We start from the raw sequence: 22,930 nt of genomic DNA on the forward strand, positions 1-22,930 counted from the left end.
TCCAGCACCAGGAAATAAAGCCTAAAAGCACCAATTGAAAAGTCCTCCCTCCCGGGAGGGACTTCTACCCTCACAGGAGAATTTGTTGGAGAGGCCCACAGGGTCCTAGAATGTACACAGGCCCACCCACCCAGGAACTAGCATCAGAAGGGCCCAATTTGCTTGTGGGAAGCAGCAGAGGGAACTGAAATCTGAGAGAGAGCAGAGCAAGCGCCATTGTTCCCTCTCTGACCCCACCTCCACATACAGCATCACAACCCAATAAGCCCTGGTGAACACCTAAGGCTCCGCCCCTTACACATAACAGGCACAACCTGACTAAAAACTTATGGCTCAAACAAAAGAAAAGATCAAAGCCCCAGAGCCAATATGTGTAAATGACCAAGAGATAGCCAACCTTTCAGATGCACAGTTCAAAATACTGGTGATCAGGATACTCACAGAACTGGTTGATTTTGGTCCCAAATTAGATGAAAAACATGAAGGCTACACTAAGTGAAATGGAGGAAAATACACAGGGAACCAATAGTGATGGAAAGAAAACTGTGCCTCAAATCAATAGAGTGGACCAGAGGGAAGAAAGAAACAACTAAACAGAAAAGAAAGAAGAAGCAAGAATTCAAAAAAAATGAGGAGAGGCTGAGGAACCTCCCTGACATCTTTAAATGTTTCAACATCCAAATTATAGGGGTACCAGAAGAGGAAGAAGAAGAGCAACAAGTGGAAAACTTACTTGAACAAATAATGAAGGAGAACTTCCCCAATCTGGCAAAGGAAATAGACTTCCAGGAAGTCCAGGAAGCTCAAAGAGTCCCAAAGAAGTTGACCCAAGGAGGAACACACCAAGACACATCGTAATTACATTAGCCAAGATGAAAATGAAGGAGAGAATCCTAGAAGCAGCAAGAGATAAGGGGACAGTCACTTACAAAGGAGTTCCCATCAGACTGTCAGCTGATTTCTCAAAAGAGACGTTTCAGGCAAGAAGGGGCTGGAAAGAAGTATTCCAAGTCATGAAAGGCAAGGACCTACACCCAAGATTGCTCTACCTAGCAAAACTTCCATTTAGAATGGAAGGGCAGAAAAGTGCTTCTCAGATAAGGTCAAGTTCAAGGAGTTCATCATCACCAAGCCCTTATTATATGAAATGTTAAAGGGACTTATCTAAGAAAAAGAAGGTAAAAAATACAAACAGTGAAAGGAGAGCAAACACACAGTTATTAACAACCACACCTAAAACAAAAGCAAACTAAGAGGACAGCTAGATCAGGAGCAGAGCCACAGAAATGGAGATCACATGGAGGGTTGGCAACAGGTGAGTGGGAAGAGGAGAAGCAGGGAGAAGGTACAGAGAATTAGCATAGAGGGTAGGGAGAAAATAGACAGGGGGAGAGCAAGAACAGTATGGGAAATGTAGAAGCTAAAGAACTTATGACACATGGTCATGAACTAAAGGGGGGAATATGGGCAGGAGGGGGTGTGCAGGGTGGAGGGGAATGAAGGGGGGAAGGGGACAACTGTAATGGCATGATCAATAAAATCATAAAAAAATGAAATAAAAAGAATTTTTAAAAGAAGCTTCCAGGACAAAAGCAGCTGAAAACCTAATTAAAATGAATAAAAAATGTATTACTTACTATATATCAATAATTTTATTAAACAATGCCAGGCCAAGATATTTTTCTTAAAAGAAAACAAACAAGTTGTCCAAGTCTCCCCCACCCCCTTTTTTTGCAGTGTCCATACTTTATTTTGGTGTAAAGACAGAATTGGAAAATCTGCTATATTTAAAATCTTCTTGGTTACGGATCATGTTGTGTACAGTTTTTACTAGTAGCACAGGTCCTGGTCCAGCTTATCGGTAGCAGAATATAATCACACTTGATGTATACTGTTTCAGGCAGAGAAAGAAATGCAAAACAATTTTAATTAAATTTAGGAGGCAAAAGTTTTATGACACCAAAGCTGGCAAAAAAGAAAACTTGGCCAAAAAAAAAAAAGCAAATGCTAAAATAACTATCAACTAATGTTTTTTATGTATATTTGCTCAGAGAATATGTAAATATGTAGACTTAAATATTTATGCAAACAAAAACTAGCACCAAAGAGAATGGAATTTATCCTTAGAATGCAAACATTACCATTAAAACTGTCTTAAAAGAATCAGGGAAAGATTAATAAAATAAAACCATATAGTCTTCTGGTCAAGATGGAGGCCTACGTAGGTAAATGCAGCTCACCTCACACAGCAAAATTTTAGCTAAGCTACAGAACAAGTATTACACAGATCTGTCAGAAAACTGAGCTTTATGGAAATCTGACAACTAAGTAATTAAAGAAACCATACTCATTCAGGCGGGTAGGAGGAACAGAGGGCAGAGATATGGTTTGACCTGGTCCCAAACTCACATGTGCTGGATATAAAAAATGGAGGGATATCTAGGGAGTGAGGGATCACAGCTCCACATCATACCACCAAGTCCAAGGTTCCAGTGCCAGGAGGATTAAGTCCCCATAACTTCTGCCTATAAAAACCAGTGGGGGCTGCGTTGGAATTAGAAACTTCAGGATTCTCAGGCATCTCCTCTGGGAAGGCCCTGCACATGGACTTCTTCAGACTCACTTCCTCTAGGTTCCAGCAACGGGAAGCACCATGAAGAACACCAGTGGCATACAGGGAGGAACTAAAGTATCTCACATCAGGGCAAGAGCTGGGAGACAGCTTCCTTCCACAGAGAACTGTAGGGAGTGGCCACTGTACCTTTAGTTTCCTACCCCACTCAGAGCCACAGTGCAGTGACACCGTATCTGAGTCTCCATCAACCTGGCTCACACAGTAAGCCCCACCCTGATGATTACCTAAGGGTCTGCCCCATCCAACTTACAGGCCCACCCTACCTGGTAACAGTGGCTTTTCTATATGAAGAACTGGGCTATAACAGGCTTCAGACCTTTCTAAATCCTCTCAAACAAGCAATAGCTGAGCCCAGACCCCATAACTCTCACTGAGCGGCCCCAGGCCTGGCATGAGCAGAAACCATCTGCAGATTGCTCTACAGCTTACACCAAGAGGCCCCATACTCAGACTGAACACAGGTGAAAACTGACCTTGGCCTGCACCCCCCAAGAAAACCCAGAGCCCACACACCCAGTGGACAGTTACAGACTCCCTCTGAGCACCACCATCCAACCACTTCCACAAGTCACACAGGGAGGGGGTTGCTGGACCGGGATCACAGCCAGTCCTATCAGCTGTCTGGACTAGATAAATCCCTCCCCTTGAGCTGCTCACAACAATCAAGACTCTACTACAAGAGGAGGAAGTAGTCAGTCCACACAAAGGGTGCACCCTGAGTATCCAGCTTGGATAGGGAAGGCTGTACCACTGAACCCTATATTAGGACACCTACTACATTAGGCACACCACCAAGACACGGAGTCAAAGCAAGTACCTAATACATAGAAACAAACACAAGGAGGCTGCCAAAACAAGAAGATGAAGATATATGGCCGAAATGAAAGAACAAAACAAAACTCTAGAAACAGAACTAACCAAAATGGAGATAAGCAATCTATCAGATGCAGAGTTCAAAATACTGGTTATCAGGATGTTCAAGAAACTCAGTGGTAGGTACTTCAGCAGATACAGATGATCAAGTTGGAAACAAATGATACACTAACTTAAAAAAAGAACAATTTACAGGGAGTCAACAACAGAATAGATGAAGCCAAGAATCAAATCAATATTGGAACATTAGAAAGAAAGAGATATCCAATCAGTACAGCAAAAAGAAAAACAGAACAAAAAAATGAGGACAGTGTAAGGAACCTCTGAGACAACTTCAAGGCTCCAACATTTGCATCATAGGGGTGCCAGAAGATGAAGACAAAGCAAGAAACTGGAAATCTATTTGAAAATACAGTGAAAAAAAATTTCCCAAACTTGGTAAAGGGAATAGACATGCAAGTCCAGGAAGCACTGAAGTACCAAACAAGATGGATGCAAAAAGGATCACACCAAGGCACATGATAATTTAAATGCCAAAGTTTAAAGATAAAGAGAAACTCTTAAAAGCAGCAAGAGAAAAGCAGATAATTACCTACAAAGGGGTTCCCATGAGATTGTCAGCTGATTTCTCAAAATAAACTTTACAGGCAAGAAGGAATTGGCAAGTATTCAAGTGATGTGGAAAAGGTTGTTTTTTTTTGGTGTTGTTTTGTAAATACTTTTGGTAAATTCTGGATATTAGTATTAACCCCTTATCAGATGTACTGGTGACTATATTTTCCCATTGTGGAATTTCTTTTTATTTACTTTATGAGTTCCCTTTTAATTTGATGTAGTACCATTTTTAATTTTTTTCTTTTGTTTCCCTTGCCTGAAAAGATATAGCTAATTAAAAAATGCTATGAGCAATGTCTAAGATTTTGCTGCTTATGTTTTTCTCTAGGATTTTTATGGTTTCAGGTCCCACATTTAAGTCTTTGGCCCATTTTGAATTTATTCTTGTGTGTGGTGTAAGAAGGCAATCTATTTTTCTGCATGTATCCATGCAATCTTCCCAACACTATTAATTGAATAAACTAGCCAATTGTACACCCATTGTATGTGCTTGCTTTCTCTGTTGAACATCGACTATAAAGGTGTTGGTTTATTTTTGGGCTCTCTATTCTGTGCCACTGACCTATGTGTCTGCTTTTATTCCAGTAAAAAAATGGACAAAGGACCTGAATAAACACTTCTCCAAAAAGAATATACAGATAGCCAATAGACATATGAAAAGATGCTCAACATCACTAATCATCAGAGAAATGCAAATTCAAACTACAATGAGATACCATCTCATAGCTGTTAGAATGGCCATCATCAACAAATCAACAAACAAGCACTGGCCAGGATGTGGATAAAGGGAACCCTTTCATACTGTTGGTGGGAATGTAGATTTGTGTAGCCACTGTGGAAAGCAGTATGGAGATACCTCAAAGAATTAAGAATGGATCTGCCTTTTGACCCAGCAATCCCACTTCTGGGAATGTAACAGAAGGAACCCAAAGCACAAATTTGAAAGAACATAAGCACCCCGAGTTATCGGTCAATAGATGAGTGAATAAAACAACTCTGGAACATTTACACAATGGAATCCTACTCAGCTGTAAAAAGAAAAAATTTTACCCTTTACAACAGTACGGATAGACCTGGAGAACATTATGGTAAGTGAAATAAGCCAGTAAGAGATAGACAAATACATATGACATATGACAGAGAGATATATGGTAGAGAGATTGAACAAAAAAAGAATGGACTTACGGACACGGTGACAGTGTGGTGATTGCTTCACAGAGAGGAGCTAAGGGCACTAAATGGCAATGAGGAAAAAATACAATAATGATTAAATCTACAACAACAAAACCAAAGTGATGAAAAGGAAGGACCTACAGCCTCTATTATTCTACGCAGCAAAGCTATCATTTAGAATCAAAGGGCTGATAAAATGCTCCCCCAATAAGGTAAAGCTAAAGAAGTTCATCATCACCAAATCATTATTATATGAAATGTTAAAGAGACTTAGAAAAAGAAGATCAAAACTATGAAAGTTAAAATGTCAAGAAATATATAACTATCAACAATTGAATCTAAAAACCTAAGCAAACAAGCAGAACAGAAAACAGAATCATAGATATGAAGAACATTAGAATGGTGGCCAGTGGGGAAGGGAGTCTGAGGGAATGAGGTAAAAGATGAAAGAATTAAAAAGTACAAATTGATAGTTAGAGAATAGGAAAGGGGATGTTACAACCAAGCACAGGAAATGAAATTACCAAAAAATTTATATGCATTACCCATGGACATGAACTAAGGATGGGGAATTGTCAGAGGGATTAGGGGAGGAGGGGGGGGCAAAGGGAGAAAATTGGGGCAACTATAATAGCATAATCAATTAAAAAAATTAAAAATAAAACTATATAATCACCTCCACAGGTAGAAAAAAAAGCATTCAATATATTTGAACATGCATTCTGATAAAAACATTACTGTCTCAGAATTGAAGGAAAGTTCTAATAAATGGTCATACAGTCTATGTATAATATATTAAATTTTGGAAGTACTAAAAGCATTCCAGTGACAATCAAAACAACACGTCTACTATATTTTTCACTGTTTAATAAAATAATGCAGTCCTAGCTAATCCAGTAAAGCAAAAATAAAAAGGAATGAAAATAAAAGTTAAAGGAAAAATTATAATTACTTGTAGATTATATGATTGTATACAAAAATTAAAATAAAGAAAATATTGAGAATAATAAGAGCTCATAAACTTTTCTAGACATCAGTTTATACATAAATAAAAACTATAAGGACTTAAAGGAAACAGACAATTTTTTTTCCAGATAATATGATCTCTACCTTAAAAACTGACAGAATAAAAAGCAAACCATTCGAGGTAACACAAAAATTTAGTGAGGTACAATATCTAGATGGAAACTATTTACTTTTAGAGAGAGGGAAAGGGAAGAAGAAAGAGAGTGAGAGAAAAATCAATGTGTGGTTGCCTTCCAGGTCCCCATCTGGGGACCTGGCCTGCAATCCAGGCATATGCCCTGACTGGGAATCAAACCAGCATCCCTTTGGTTCGCAGGCCTGTGCTCAACCCTCTGAGCTACACCAGTCAGTGCAACAGCCCATTTTTATACAAGCAACAAACAAAATGACACCATTTATAATAGCAACACAATCTATAAAATAACTAAATATTTGCTAACGAAACAATATACAGGAATTCTAGGAGAAATTAAATTACAAAATTATCTCTGACTAATTGGAGTGTCATGGGATCAGTTATTATTATGAAAACATGTCTCTGTAAATTACTCTATAACCTATAAATTTCTAATAAAATTTTAGCTGGATTTTTTTAAAGAAAATCAGTGAACTTACTTTTTGTATTACATGGTATAATAATTACAAATATCTATACTCTTTTTGAAAGAGAAGGGCAAAGGTGTATTCACAAGTCTTGAATGCAAAAGATAATACCCCAAAGCTGGCAGAATATAATATAGCCAGGTATCTTTATGACCTATTAATGAGGAATTAGTTCTCAAACTAAATTCCCAAATTATTGTAGAATTCTAGAGTTTTATTTAGAAATGGCCTGTAGTGGATTCTTCCCCCATCCTCAATGCACACATACCCATTCCAAATTAACCAGTAGGCCCCCTAAACATATTTAAAGAGGTGCTGGACACATGCTGGATGTTCACCCTTATGGGAACACCTAAGTAAAATGAGGTAGATGCAAACTATGAGATTCTATGCAGCAGGCTGAATAACAGAATAGACACAGAGTAATTTAGAAGGTCTTTAAAAGAATGCTGAATAAATTGTTAATAAATGAATTGTACAGTACCTTTTGTTGAAATTAAAGTTGTTCACATCAAACAATACCACATTTTTTAAGAATACATGGACACAGAAGAATAACACTTTAGCAACATTAAAATGTGGGGGAAAGAAAATTGCAGTAACTAAATCAAATATTCATATTTTAGAGAGAAAGTCTGTTCAGACTTCTATGACCCATAAGTGGAGAAGATTAACCCAACAATGTGTACTTTAGATGCCAAGAGCAAAACACAACAAAAAAAATTGGAGAATGTTTAATAATACTCTATAGAGTAGAGACGGAATTGAGATAATGGGTTGCCCCATAGATAATATCTTCTCAGTAAAATGGTACAGCTTCTGTGGAAAATAATTTGGTAGTTTCTCTAAAAGCTAAACATATGACCCAGCAATTTCACGCCTAGGCACTTACCAAATGAACTGAAAGCAGGGACTCAAACAGATACTTGTACACAAATGTTCAATTCAACATAGTTCACAATAGCCAGAATTTGTAAACAACCCAAATGTGCATTAACAGAGATGAATAAACAATATGTGGTATTTCCATACAACAGAATACTAACTACTCAGCCATGAAAAAAGATGAAGTTCTGATACACACTGCAACATGGATCAACCTTAAAACACTATGCTAAGCAAAATGACCCAGATACAGAAGGGCAATATATTGTATAAATATCTAGAATGGACAAATTCATAGAAACAGGAAGGTGAATAGTCGTTACCAGAGGCTGGAGAAAGGACAAAGAGTTAGAGGGTTTCTGTTTAGGGCAATAAAGAAGTTTGGGAAGTAGGTAGTGGTGATGGCTGCACAACGTTATGACTGTAATTAATGCCACTAATTGTATACTTCAAAATGACAAATTTTGTTACATATATTTTCCCAAATTTTAAAAACTTGACTCAATTAACTACCATACATATATGAGGGAATCCAACAGAAACAGTCTCCAATGAAGTTCTGGGATCAAGCAACCCCCAGTGTACAAATTTTAGGTCTAAAAGGAGATGTAACTTAGTTGATTTTCAACAATCAGTATAAAGAATCTTCGCTAGCAATAAAGCTTTAATTGCTCTTCTGCTCATCCATTCCTTTGGAAATGCTGCTTCAATATTTATTATGTCAAGTAGAGTACTAAGTCCCAGGGATGAAAATATAGAAATGGGACTGCCAGCCAAGATGGAGGTGTAGGTGGAAACACTTTGCCCCCTCCCACAACTAAATTTAAAGACAGCAAAGTTTTAGAAACAAAAAGGCAGTCAAAACAGTGAAAATTGAACTGTACTAAAGTCCAACAACAACAAACCACTCAGCCAGACCGGTAAGAGGGGCAGAGTCAGCTGCGGAGCGGGGTCCGGCTGGAAAGACCCTTTGGTCCAACCCACCCGAGGTGGAGGCGGTTGGTGGATTCCAGGCATGGGGTGGCAACAGGCGGACCCAGTGAGGGCGCAGGGCAGCTGGCTGACTGCGGTCACACATTCGCATGCAGATAAACCAAGCAAAGGAGGGAGCAGTGAGACAGACGGCTCAGGCTAGGGCCCCAGCGGGAATTAGAGCCTGAAAGCACCAACTGGAAAGACTTTCTCAGGGTCGAGGAGCTGGGAGAGGCTCCCAGGCCCACAGAAAGTTCGTTAGAGAGACTCATAGGGTCCTGGAGAGTACACAGGCCCACACACCTGGGAACCAGCACCAGAGGGGCCCAATTTGCTTGTGGGAAGCCGCAGAGGGGACAGAAATCTGAGAGAGAGTGGAGCGGAGCAAAGTGCCATTTTTTTTCCCCCTCTGATGCCTCCCCCACATACAACATCACAACCCAGCGACTGGGTTGCCCGGCCCTGGTGAACACCTAAGGCTCTGCCCCTCATACATAACAGGCACAAACAGACCAAACATTATGACTCAAGAACAGCTCAAAGCCCCAGAGCCTATAATTCTAAGTGACCAAGAAATAGCCAGCCTTTCAGATACACAGTTCAAAACACTGATGATCAGGATGCTCACAGAATTGGTTGATTTTAGCCACAAATTAGAGGAACATATGAAGGCTAAACTGATTGAAATGAAGGGAAATGCACAGGAAACCAATAGTGATAGAAAGGAAACTGGGACTCAAATCAAAGGAGTGGGCCAGAAGGAAGAAAGAAACAACCAAACAGAAAAGAAGGAAGAAACAAGAATTCAAAAAAACGAGGAGAGGCTTAGGAACCTCCAGGACATCTTTAAACATTCCAACATCCGAATTATAGGGGTACCAGAAGGGGAAGAGGAACAGCCACCAGTGGAAAGCTTATTTGAACAAATAATCAAGGAGAACTTCCCCAATCTGACAAAGGAAATAGACTTCCAGGAAATCCAGGAAGCTCAGAGAGTCCCAAAGAAGTTGGACCCAAGGAGGAACACACCAAGGCACATCATAATTACATTAGCCAAGATGAAAATGAAGGAGAGAATTCTAGAAGCAGCAAGAGATAAGGGGATAGTCACCTACAAAGGAATGCCCATCAGACTGTCAGCAGATTTCTCAAAAGAGACCTTACAGGCAAGAAGGGGCTGGAAAGAAGTATTCCAAATCATGAAATTCAAAGACCTACATCCAAGATTGCTCTATCCAGCAAAGCTTTCATTTAGAATGGAAGGGCAGATAAAGTGCTTCTCAGATAAGGTCAAATTCAAAGAGTTCATCATCACCAAGCCCTTATTATATGAAATGTTAAAGGGACTTATCTAAGAAAAAGAAGATAAAAAATATAAACAGTGAAAGGACAGCAAACTCAGTTATTAACAACCACACCTAAAACAAAAGCAAGCTAAGAGGACAACTAGATCAGGAGGGGAACCATAAAAATGGAGATCACATGCAGGGTTAGCTACAGGGGAGTGGGAGGAGGAAAAGGGGGGAGAAGGTACAGAGAATAATTAGCATAGAGGGTAGGTAGAAAATAGACAGGGGGAGGGCAGGAATACTATGGGAAATATAGAATCTAAAGAACTTGTGACATATGGACATGAATGAAAGGGGGAGGAATGGTGGGGGACAGGTATGCAGGGTGGAGGGGAGTGAAGGGGGAATGGGACAACTGTAATGGCATAATCAATATATTAAAAAAATAAAATAAAATAAACTATGAAAAAAAAAGAAAATATAGAAATGAACAAGACACAGTCCCTGCCTTCATGGGTTCACAATCTAATGAGTATAAGATACATTACATAATTATACAAATATTTAATTAATTATAATAATAGAGGCAATGAAAGAAACTATACCAAAGTAAAATGTAGTCATCAACTGGCTTCATGACCTTGGACCTAAACTTCCTCAAAACAGAAGCCAGATCTAAATAATTTAAGATCCTTTATTAAAAAATATATATATATAAATCTAAAAGTTTAAAAATTTGCTTCCAGAGTCCCTTTTTAGGATATTCACATTTATAGTCTTAGCAAAGTAATGTAATATCCATCTACCAACACATAAAGATTTTTGACACAAAAACGCAGTTACGTATTCACTTAATGTCAAACAGGTTCTATTACTTTAAGTGAAATGAAGTATAACAAAATCAACTTTACCATAGCCTAATTGATGTAAACAAGAGTTAAGTTTCTACAACATCTAATCAACATTATAATGAAATGACAGTATTAAAGGATCTGCTGTATAAAATTAGGTGGGAAGTAAATTAATCCTTACTCTTACAAATTTTTAACTATAAAGAATAAGCAGAAGAAGGGTATGTCCATAAATTATGCACATGAATGGGAATTACTTTGGGAAATGTTTAAAGTGCACATTCCCAACCCTCAACCAAAATGTACTACAAGATATCTGGATGTCAGGGCCGAAATGAATCTGCACCTTTGATAAGCTTTTCAGGTTATTTCAATACACACTAATGTTTTAAGAATTTTGATCACAGACTAGATTAATAATATAATAAGAAATGGTTTCAGCCCTGGCTGGTGTGGCTCAGTGGATTGAGAGCCAGACTGTGAAGCAAAGGGTTGCAGGTGTTGCTGGTTCAATTCCCAGTCAGGGCACATACCTGGATTGCAGGTGAGGTCCCCAGTAGGGGGTGCCCTAGAGGCAACCACAAATTGATGTTTCTCTCCCTCTCTCTAAAAATAAATATAATCTTTAAAAAAAAAAGAAAGAAATGGTTTCAGAGTAAAACATTCCAGGATAAAAACTTTTAACACACCTACCTGAGTAGCTTTGTCTCTCATGCAAGGAGCAGCTTGCCCATGACTATCACGAGGCCACTGCCCTGCAAGGTATGGAGCAGCAAGTGTATCCAGAGAAGAAGTGCGGCGAATAATAGTAGAAGGACTTGAGGAAGGTGGTCGTGTTTTGTCACCTAGATTTAAGACAAATATATTTATTTTAAAAATAGATACAGGAGAAAACAAAGTAGAAACTAAGTTTTAAACTACAGAGGAGTTTTCTAACAAATGTAAAAAAATAAATAATAAAATGGAAATATAAGCTGTTGATTCAAACAAACTTGGATGAATCGCAAAGGAATTATACTGAGTAAAAACAGTCAATCTCAAATGTATAATTTCATTTATATAACATGTTTGAAATGACAAAATCTTAGGAATGGAGGAAAGATTATTCTTTGCCAGGGATTAGAGATAGGGGAGGAAAAGTAAAGTGCTCGAAGACACTCAGGTGTTATAAAATGGCAACATTTTAATATTTAATGGCAACCCTATGATAAGGAACTCTTCAGTATCCTGCCTGAAGTGGTTGATATACAAACATACAAAGAAGAGTAAACAGTAAACAATTCCAAACACAAATGACTTCTGGACTATGGGGAGTCATAAATAGACACACTTTGCCTCCTCGCACAACCAAAAGGAGGACAACAAATTTAAAAAATGAAAAAAAACCCCAACATACTGCCAAGAAAACAAGCTGTATGGAAGTACAACAACCAAGGAGTTAAAGAAACATTTAACCAGATCAGCAGGAGGGGCAGAGAAGTCACACAGCAAGGAGGCAGATGCTATACCAGCAGTCCCACAACTGCCTGCAGATGAACTAGGAGGAACAACTGGGGAGCCAGACAGACCACAGAACCCAGGATTCCAGCGCTGGGAAATAAAGCCTCAAAACCTCTGACTGTAAATCTGTGGAGGTTGTGGAGGCAGAAAAAACTCCCTGACTCACAGGAAGTTTCTTGAAGAGAGCCACAGGGTCCTAAAACATACACAAACCCATTCACATGGGAATCAGCACCAGAAGGGCACAATTTTCGCTTGTGAGTAGCTGGTGAGGTGACTGAAAAGCTTCGGAGAGATGAGCAAGTGGCACTGTTCCCTCTTAGACCCTTCCCCCACATACAGAACCACAACACAGCCATGTGGGTTGCCCCACCCTGGCAAATATCTAAGGTACCACCACTTACAACATAACAGGTGTGCCCAAAGAAATGTTGCCCAAATGAAAGAACATATCAAAGCTCCAGAAAAAAATTCAAATAAGCAATGAAAAAAGATAGCCAACCTATCAGATGCACAGTTCAAAACACTAGTAATCTGGATGCTCACAGAAATGGTTGAGTATGGTTGCAAAATAGAGAAAAAATGAAGGCTATGAAAAGTGAAATAAAGAAAAATGAACAGGGAACCCATGGTGACAAGAAGGAAACCAGGACTCAAATCAATGATTTGGACCAGAAGGAAGAAAAAAGCATTCAATCAGAACAGAATGAAGACACAAGAATCCAAAAAAATGAAGAGAGGCTTAGGAACCTCCAGGACAACTTTAAACATTCCAACATCTGAATCATAGGGGTGCCAGAAGGAGAAGGGGAAGAGTAAGAAATTGAAAACTTATTTGAAAACATAATGAAGGAGAACTTCCCCAGTCTGGCAGAGGAAATAAACTTCCAGGAAGTCCAGGAAGCTTGGAGAGTCCCAAAGAAGTTGGACCCAAGGAAGCACACACTAAGGTACATCACGATTACATTATCCAAGATTAAAGATAAGAAGAGAATCTTATAAGCAGCAAGAGGAAAGGAGACAGTTACCTACAAAGGACTTCCCATAAGACTATCGGTTGATTTTTCAAAAGAAACCTTGCAGGCAAGAAGGGGCTGGAAAGAAGCATTTCAAGTCATGAAAGGCAAGGACCTACATTCAAGATTGCTCTATGCAGCAAAGCTATCACTTAGAATGGAAGGGCAGATAAAGTACTTCCTGAATATGGTCAGGTAAAAGGAGTTCACCATTACCAAGCCCTTATTGCATGAAGTGTTAAAGGGACTGATCTAAAAAAAGAGATTATCAAAACTATGAACAGTAAATGACAACAAATTCACAACTATCAACAAAGGAACCAAAAAAACAAAACAAAACAAAGCCTAAGCAAACAACAAGAACAGGAATAGAATCAAAGAAACGAAAATCGCATGGAGGGTTATCAGTGGGGAGGATGACGGGGGACAATGGGGGAAAAGGTACAGGGAAAAAGAAGCATAAATGGGAGATACAAAACAGAGAGGGGGAGGTTGAGAACAGTATAAGAAATGTAGAAGCCAAAGAACTTATATGTACGATCCATGGACATGATCTAAGGGGTGAGGGGTGAAAATGCTGTTGGAAGGGGGAGAAAGGGGAGAAAAAAATGGGACAACTGTAACACAATAATCAATAATATACATATTTAAAACAGTATGTATTTAACAATTAAATTTTTTCTTACAATTACTGCTGCTTTGTTATTTCTGAAATCATGCATGCTTTGAACTTTCTAACATTATAGCATAATATTTATTTACCAAATCAACATGTTGGTTTAAAAGGCAGAAAATATTTCTACTTCAGATGCCTCTTTTCCAATCTGTTCTACCAGTGTTTTTCATATCACTCAGTCCATTCGTTTTTGAGTGTATATATTCTCTGTATATATTCTCTTCCCTTAAGACTAAAACACAATCTTATATAGCTGACAATCTTAGAGGTGCTACTAGCCTTTCCTCCAATTAGAAACAAGAAAGGGGAAACTTCTACTATATATTATGTCTTATTTTTGTGTTCTTTCAAACTATCCAAGCTTCTTGATATGATAGCTATTTCTAATGGATATTCAATTTTGGCTAAATGATACTACATAATACTTTAAAAGGTTTTTAAAACACAGGCCTTGAAACTAAATAGATATGAGTTGAAATTGCACATTTTGTAACTCTCTGAAATACTGACTTACCTCTCTGAACCTGAGTATCTCATCTCATAAATGAGAAGAAATACAGCCTAATTTGGAGGCATGCATCCAATGTGTGCGGTATGAATTCAAATATTCCTTTCCTTCCTCTTTCTTTGCTGATAAAGAAAATGGACCCCAAATCCACTGTTCTATACAACACTTAAGATAATGTTCTTTTATTTTTATTTTTTATTGAACTTATTTGTATTACATTGGTTAATAAAATTACATGAGTTTAAGGTGTACAATTCTATAATACATCATCTGTATATTGTATTGTATGTTCACCACCCCAAGTCATGTCTCTTTCCATCACTATTTATTCCCCCTTAAGCATCTCCTGCCTCCTCCACTCCATTTTCCCTCTTGCAATGATCATACTGTTGTCTATGAGGTTTTTGTGTGCGTGTTTTACTTAACCCCTTCACCTTTTTCACTCAGCCCTCTCGCCTCCACCCCTCTGAAAGCTGTGGGCCTGTTTCTATTTTGCTTGTTAGTTTATTTTGTTTATGATAATCTTCATAGACTTCTGGCCAAGACGGAGGCGTAGGTAGACACACTGTGCCTCCTCGCACAACCAGGAGGAGGACAACAACAATAAAAAAAAAAACAAGAATTAACAGACAAGAGAACTGTATGGAAGTTCAACAACCAAGGAGTTAAAGAAGACACATTCATTCAGACCAGCAGGAAGGATGGAGATAGGCAGCCGGAAAGAGAGGACTCACTGCAAGGCAGTGGCTGAAAAACCGGGGCAGGCAATGAGACTGGCAGACACAAGTGAGGCACCAGATTGCAGACTGAGCAGTCCCACATTCACTTGCAGATAAACCATGAGGAACAACTATAAAGCAGGACAAACTGTGCCACCCAGGGCCCCAGTGCAGGGAAATAAAGCCTCGAAGCCTCTGACTAAAAACACCTGTGGGGGTGAGGCAGCAGTGGGAGAAACTCCCAACCTCAATGGGACAGTACTTTGAAGAGACCCACAAGGTCCTAGAACATACACAAACCCACCCACTTGGGAATCAGCACCAGAAGGGCCCAATTTGCTTGTGGGAAGGGGCTAGGGGTACTGATATCTGGCAGAGTAGAGCAAGCACCACTGTTTCCTCTCCAACCCCTTCCCCACAAAGACTGTCACAACGCAGCAACAGGGGCTGCCCTGCCCTGGTGAACACCTAAGGCTCCGCCCCTTCCTACGTAACAGGTGCATCAAGACAAAAACAATGGCTGAAACAAAAGAATAGATCAAAGACCCAGAAGAAATACAACTAAGCGATGATAAGATAGCACACCTATCAGATGCCCAGTTCAAAACACTGGTAATCAGGATACTCACAAAAATTGGTTGAATTTGGTTGCAAATTAGATGAAAATATGAAGGCTATGCTAAGTGAAATGAAGGGAAATGCACAGGAAACCAACAGTGATGGAAAGAAAACTGGGTCTCAAATTAATGGAGTGGACCAGAAGGAAAAAATGACCAAACAGAAAAGTATGAAGAAACAAGAATTTAAAAAAAATGAGGAGAAGCTTAGGAACCTCCAGGACATCTTTAAACATTCCAACATCCAAATTATAGGGGTACTAGAAGGAGAACAGGAAGAACAACAAGTGGAAAAGTTACTTAAACAAATAATAAAGGAGAACTCCCCAAATCTGGCAAAGAAAATAGACTTCCAGGAAGTTCAGGAAGCTCAAAGAGTCCCAAAGAAGTTGGACCCAAGGAGGAACACACCAAGACACATCACAATTACATTAGCCAAGATTAAAATGAAGAAGAGAATTCTAGAAGCAGCAAGAGATACAGGTCCAGTCACCTACAAAGGAGTTCCCATCAGACTGTCAGCTGATTTCTTTAGAGACCTTACAGGCAAGAAGGGGCTGGAAAGAAGTATTCCAAGTCATGAAATGCAAGGACCTACATCCAAGATTGCTCTATCCAACAAAGCTTTCATTTAGAATGGAAGAGCAGATAAAGTGCTTCTCAGATAAGGTCAAGTTAAAGGAATTCATCATCACCAAGCCCTTATTATATGAAATGTTAAAGGGACTCATCTAACAAAAAGAAGATAAAAAATATGAACAGTGAAAGGTCTGCAAACTCAGTTATTAACAACCACACCTAAAACAAAAACAAAAGCAACCTAAGCAAACAACTAGAACAGGAACAGAAACACAGAAATGGTGATCACATGAAGGGTTATTAAAGGGGAGGGGGAGAGAGGGGGAAAAGGTACAGAGAAGAAGCATAGATGGTAGACAGAAAATAGAAAGGGGGAGGGTAAGAATAGTATAGGAAATGTAGAAGCCAAAAAACTTATATGTACAACCCATGGACATGAACTAAAGGGGGGGAATGTGGGTGAGAGGGGGTGTGCAGGGTAGAGGGGAGTGACGGGGGTAAAATGGAACTGTAATAGCATGATCAATAAAGTATATTTTAAAAATCTTCATATAAGTGAAATCATATACATAATGCTCTTTTAAATAAATCCTTATGTCAGGAAAGAACTATATTACTAATCTCTCTTTAAAAGTATAGATCAGAATTTTTTAAATTGGATATTCTAAATGTTCAAGGATAAGCTAATGTTTATGCAGGGTAATTCTAATCCATTGATATGAAAGGTATTTCTCAAAAACTTTAGAACCTAGTTGCTTTGACCAGCCATAGGTATGCTGATTTGACAGGATTTTACTTTTAACATTACTCTACTATGACCCCCTTTATTATTATTATTCTGTAATTTCATCTACTACTCTTTTCTGTGGTTCAGCCATGCATTAGTCACTTTATTACCTATCTGTCATCTTACCAGCCACTATCCCAAGGCTTCAAAAGACTGATACATAGCAAAAATAAAGACAGCCAGCATAACTCTTCAACAAGATTATCTAACTAAAGGCATTTAGTTTAGCTTAAACTCCCTAAACTATCTAGTGGGGACCAATGGCTAAGGTTTGTCATGACACTGGTCTAAAACAGCAATTTTCAACTGGTGTGCCACAAAAAAATTTAAAACATGCAATATCTAACTATTTAGTCAGGGATACTGACCTCTTTTCCCTCAGACTGTCAAATAAAAAAATGACAACAGACATCACAACAGTAACTGTCTGGTGTGAATGAATCAAAATTATACCTAATTTTCTAGTCAAATGGGCAAAAAATATATTTATTGGTGTGCTGCAGAATCTTAGTTAATTAGTTTGTGTACCATGAGATGGGAGAGGTTGAAAAATTACTAATCTAAAACATAACACAAGAAGTACCATTCACAGGCACCTTGAGACATCTGTTCTTCTAGATATATGCAAGGTCTGTCCAGAAGGTATCCAGCCATGTAACATGAAAAATACAAATATTTAGTGAGCCTATAAAACACAAGAAACCTTGTACACAGGAGAATAACAACTCAGACCCCTTCAAAGTAGGTACCTTGGGAACTCACACAGTTCTCCCAATTGCCATCAGCGGCCCCATCATACTTTCCTGAATCTTATCAATCAATGGTCTGAAATTTCTTCCCTTTAAAAGGTGATTTTAGTTTTGGGAAAAGCCAGAAGTTGCAGCGCACCAAATCTGGGCTAGAGGGGGGCTGAGTCATCTGAGTGATTAGATGTTGTGCAAAACAATTGCACTACATGTGATGCCTGAGCTACAGCACTGTCGTGATGAAGCTGTCAATCACCATTTGGCCATACCTACAACCTTCTGAATTATCCCAATAGTTTCTGAGGAGAAATGTTCAAACTTAATGCAAAATATGATGCAGATTCGTGACTCTACTTGCTAAGTGACTTTGAATGTGATGGCCACACAGCACACCTCCTCACTCAACTCACTTCTACTTCCCCCATTACCTAGTACAGTGAAGTGGTCATTGTTAATGCATGCACATTCCACTCCACTCTCCTTGGCTGCCAGGTTACATTCATGTTGAGTGTAAATGTTCTCATTATCTTAACAATGGCTTGACTTTTTCCAGATAGACCTTGTCATATATTCACCCTATTAATAACTGGATTCGAGTACTGACATCACTCCAATTAAAATAGAGAACACATACAAAAAATGTTTTTTCTAAGCCATCCCCTCCCAAAAAATTTACTGAAATAGTCCACATAGAGGCCTAGAGCAAGTCCAATTGGTAACAACATTTTTATTCTACTTTTAATCCCTTTTTCATATATTTAACTCCATTTTAAATCACTACTATAATACAAATAGTTTAGTCTTATTATAGATACGAACATGCTACTTCAAAATGTTAAAAGAAAAGAACTAAATAAAGCAGAAAGTGAACATTATCTGTACCACAATACACCCATCTCATCAGTGAAAACACAGCAGGTGATACTACATGACGCTTTTCAGAATATAAACATACGTACATATGTGCACATTCAGATACAATATTTTTTATTTAAGTTTGTTACTCTTTTATTTTACTTTCTTTTAAATGATATTTTATTGATTATGCTATTATAGTGGTCCGTATTTTCACCCTTTGCTCCCCCTCCACCGAACACCCTCACTCCCTTAGGCAATCCTCTCACCACTGTTCATGCCCATGGGTCACACATATAAGTTCTTTAGCTACTCCATTTCCTATACCGTCCTATACATCCCTACGGCTATTCTATAACTATCTATTTGTACTTCTTAACCCCCTCACCTCTTCACTCATTCCCCTAAACCTCCTCCCATCTGGCATCCATCAAACACTCTCAGCAACCATGATTCTGCCTCTGTTCTTCTTGTTCATTTAGTTTGTTTTTTAGATTCAATTGTTTGATAAATATGTATTTATTGCCATTTTATTGTTTGTAGCTTTTATCATCTTTTCTTTAAAAAGTCCCTTTAAAATTTCATATAATAATGGTTTAGTGATGATGAACTCAATTTCTTTTTTTCTGGGAAGCTCTTTATCTGCCCTTCCATTCTAAATGAGAGCTTTGTTGGGTAGAGCAATCTTGGCTAAAGGTCCTTGCTTTTCTTGACTTTGAATATTTCTTGCCAATCCCTCCCAGCCTGAGAAGTTTCTTTTGAGAAATCAGCTGACAGTCTTATGGGAACTCTCCTATAGCTAACTAACTGCTTCTCTCTTGCTGCTTTTAAGGTTCTCTCTTTATCTTTAACATTTGGCAATATAATTATGATGTGTCTTGAGTGGGCCTCTTTCCATCCATCTTGTTTGGGACTCTCTGTACTTTCCACATTTGCATGCTTATTTCTTTCACCAAATTAGTAAAGTTTTCTTCCATTATTTTTCCAACAGATTTCCAAATTCTTGCTCTTTCTCTTTTCCTTCTGTCACTGCTATGATCAAATGTTGGAACACATCAAATGCTTACACTATCCTTGTTTTTTTTTGGATTCTTTTTTGTTGTTCTGATTGGTTGTTTTTTGCTTCCATATGTTCCAAATCATTGATTTGAATCTCAGCTTCATTCACCCTACTGTTGTTTCCTTGTAAATTGTTTATTTCAATTATGTATCCTTCATTTCTGACTGGATCTTGTTCATGCTGTTGAGGACCTCACTAAGATCCTTTAGCATCCTGATAACTAGTGTTTTGAACTCCACATCTCATAGATTGTCTATCCCCATTTTGTTTCGTTCTTATTCTGTAGTTTGGATCTGTTCTTTCATTTGCATCCAATTTCTTTGGCTCCTCATTTTGCCAGCATCCCTGTGTTTGTTTCTACATATTAGGTAGGTGTGCTACTGACTCTCCGTCTTGGTAGCATGGTCTAATGTAGTAGGTGTCCTATACAGTCAAGTGGCACAGCCTCTGCTATCAACAAAGCTGGATACTCACAGTGTGTCCTTCATGTGGGCTGAGTACATCTTCCTCTTGTAGTTGAGCTTTGATTGCTGTTGGCAGGCCAATGGGAGGGATTAACCTAGATCAGTCCATTGCAAGGACTGGCTGTGACTACCGTCTACCAACCTCCACCCTCTTTGGAGGATAAGCTGTGCAGGGGCAGGCTGGTGGTGCTCCAACGTGGTGTATAGCTGTCCACTGGGTGAAAACTCTTGATGATAAAGAACTATAAAAAGCGCAAATTAAACCCACAGCAAGTGGAACAAAGAAAATAATAAAAACATTTTAATTATGATGTGCTGGACCCAAAGAGGTCCACATCAAGACACATCATAATTAAAATGCTTTTAAAATTCTCTCTTTATCTTTAACCTTTGACATTTTAATTATGATGTGTTGGACCCATCATAAATATAAATAAATATAATTTTAAAAAATGAGAAGACACAAACTTCTAATATCAGAAATGAAAACTCCTAAAAAAACCCCGAAATATTCTTCAGTTGGTGAATGAATAAACAAACTGGTGTATACCTTATACCGGGCTACAACTCAGAAATAAAAAGTAATAAACTATTGGTATACTCAACAATATGAATGAATCTCAAATGCATTATGCTAAGTAAATAAAGCCAGACCCAAGAAGCTAGGTACTGTACATATATATATATATAAATATAAATATAAATATATATATAGATATTCATACTAAAGCTAGGTACTTAGGTTATACCACCTAAGTTTGTGTAAGTGCATACTATGATGCTCAGACAACAAAACTGCCTAACAAATTTCTCAGAACATATCTCCATTATTAAGTGACACATAAGTTATATATTAATATAAGGTTCTAACATGAACACTTAGACAACAGAACATTTCTATTACTGCAGTAAATTCTCTTGAATACCACTGCTCTAGCACAACAACTATTGGCATAGTAAAGAGGTACAACTAATAAGTAATAGCGCAGATAAAATGGAGTAAAAAATAATCCAAACAATGTTGGGAAAAAAGAAATAGGATCTTCAAATTCAAATATGAACTAATCATCAAGTTCTGAAAATACATTTGACAATAGGAATAAAAATGTACATCTTTGACAATAGAAATGTTAATTTCTAAGAATTTATTCCACACCTAAACTCATAATAAGGGTACACAGAATATAAACAAGAATTTTCAACACAGCACCATTTAACAGCAAAAAAACTAGAAATAATCTAAAGGTTCAAAAGAAATTTGATGAAATAATATATGGTCCCTAGTAAATATGTATGCACAGTCCCATATGCATATATTTGTATATGCATAAAATAACTCTGGCATAATTCAAAAGAGACCACCAACTGGAGTTCTCTCAGAAGAACTTAAAGGCATAGGGGGCAGATAATCATTATTGTATTTTTTCATTACTTTTAATTTTTGTCATGTGCATATATTACCTGCATAGAAAGAACAAGAAGGAAGAAAAGAAGGCAGGTAGGAAAACGGGAGAGAGAAGAGGAAGGAGGGGAAGACAAAATATACTAGTGGGCAACCTAAAATCTATAATTATAGAATCAAATCCTTGAGGGCAAGAATGCCAAAATAATTTTAAGTTTACCTCCCAAAGAATTTTACATTAGCTCATTAAGGAAGAATGAGTCAGCCCTGGTTGGTGTGGCTCAGCAGAATGAGCACCAGCCTGCAAAGCAAAAGGTTGCCGGTTAAACTGCCCGTCAGGGCACATGCCTGAGTTATGAGCCAAATCCCCAGTTGGATGCATGCTAGAGGCAGTGAATTGATGTTTCCCTCACACATCAATGTTTCTCTCCCTCTTATTCTCCTTCCCTTCCCCACTCTCTGAAAATAAATTTTAAAAAGTTAATTGAAAGAGAATGAGTCAATTTAAAATGTATATTTTGGGGAGATAAACTACAGGTGATTCCATTGCATGCTAGTGTCAGAATGTGTCGAAGACTTCCTATTAAAATAACATTGAAGGAATAAAAGGTATAACCCACAAGGAACTCGGACAGAAAAGGAGGCAAAAGCAGAAAAGAGGTTACAACCAAATTTTGGAAGCAGATGTGTAAGTGGTAACTTAGCTGCAGCCTGATCATAAAGCTCAACTTAAGATTTCCTGATCGGCCCAACACAAGTTCTACATTTCTATGAAAGAAAAAGTATCTTGCTATTCATTGGAAAGCAATGAATAATTTGCTGCATTTTCAACTTCTTACATGAATAAACAAACTTTCTTAACAAGCATCAAAAACAAGAAAAAGTAGCCCTGGCTGGCATAGCTCTGTGGATTGAGCGAGGGCCTGCAAACCAAAGAACTGTGGTTCGATTCCCAGTCAGAGCACATACCTAGGTTGCAGGCCAGTTCCCGGCAGAGAGTGCATGAGAGGCAACCATACATTAATATTTCTCTCTTTCTCTCCTTCCCTTCCCCTCTAGAAATAAATAAATAAAATCTT

The 22,930-nt window shown here is 38.2% G+C and overlaps 1 protein-coding gene across 2 annotated transcripts in view; it reads right to left on the bottom strand.

Annotated features, from left to right (window-relative positions):
- FAM117B (family with sequence similarity 117 member B) overlaps positions 1-22,930 on the bottom strand; it is a 192,067-nt gene that overhangs the window by 152,231 nt on the left and 16,906 nt on the right. For both annotated transcript variants that reach the window (XM_037043579.1, XM_037043578.1), the window contains exon 2: positions 11,616-11,767. In XM_037043579.1, the coding sequence (XP_036899474.1) occupies positions 11,616-11,767 (152 nt within the window). The remainder of the gene's footprint in view (positions 1-11,615; positions 11,768-22,930) is intronic.

This window comes from Sturnira hondurensis, unplaced genomic scaffold (genome assembly GCF_014824575.4).
Source record: "Sturnira hondurensis isolate 20B ecotype Veracruz unplaced genomic scaffold, ASM1482457v3 Scaffold0004136, whole genome shotgun sequence".
In the NCBI taxonomy this organism is placed as follows: Eukaryota; Metazoa; Chordata; class Mammalia; order Chiroptera; family Phyllostomidae; genus Sturnira; species Sturnira hondurensis.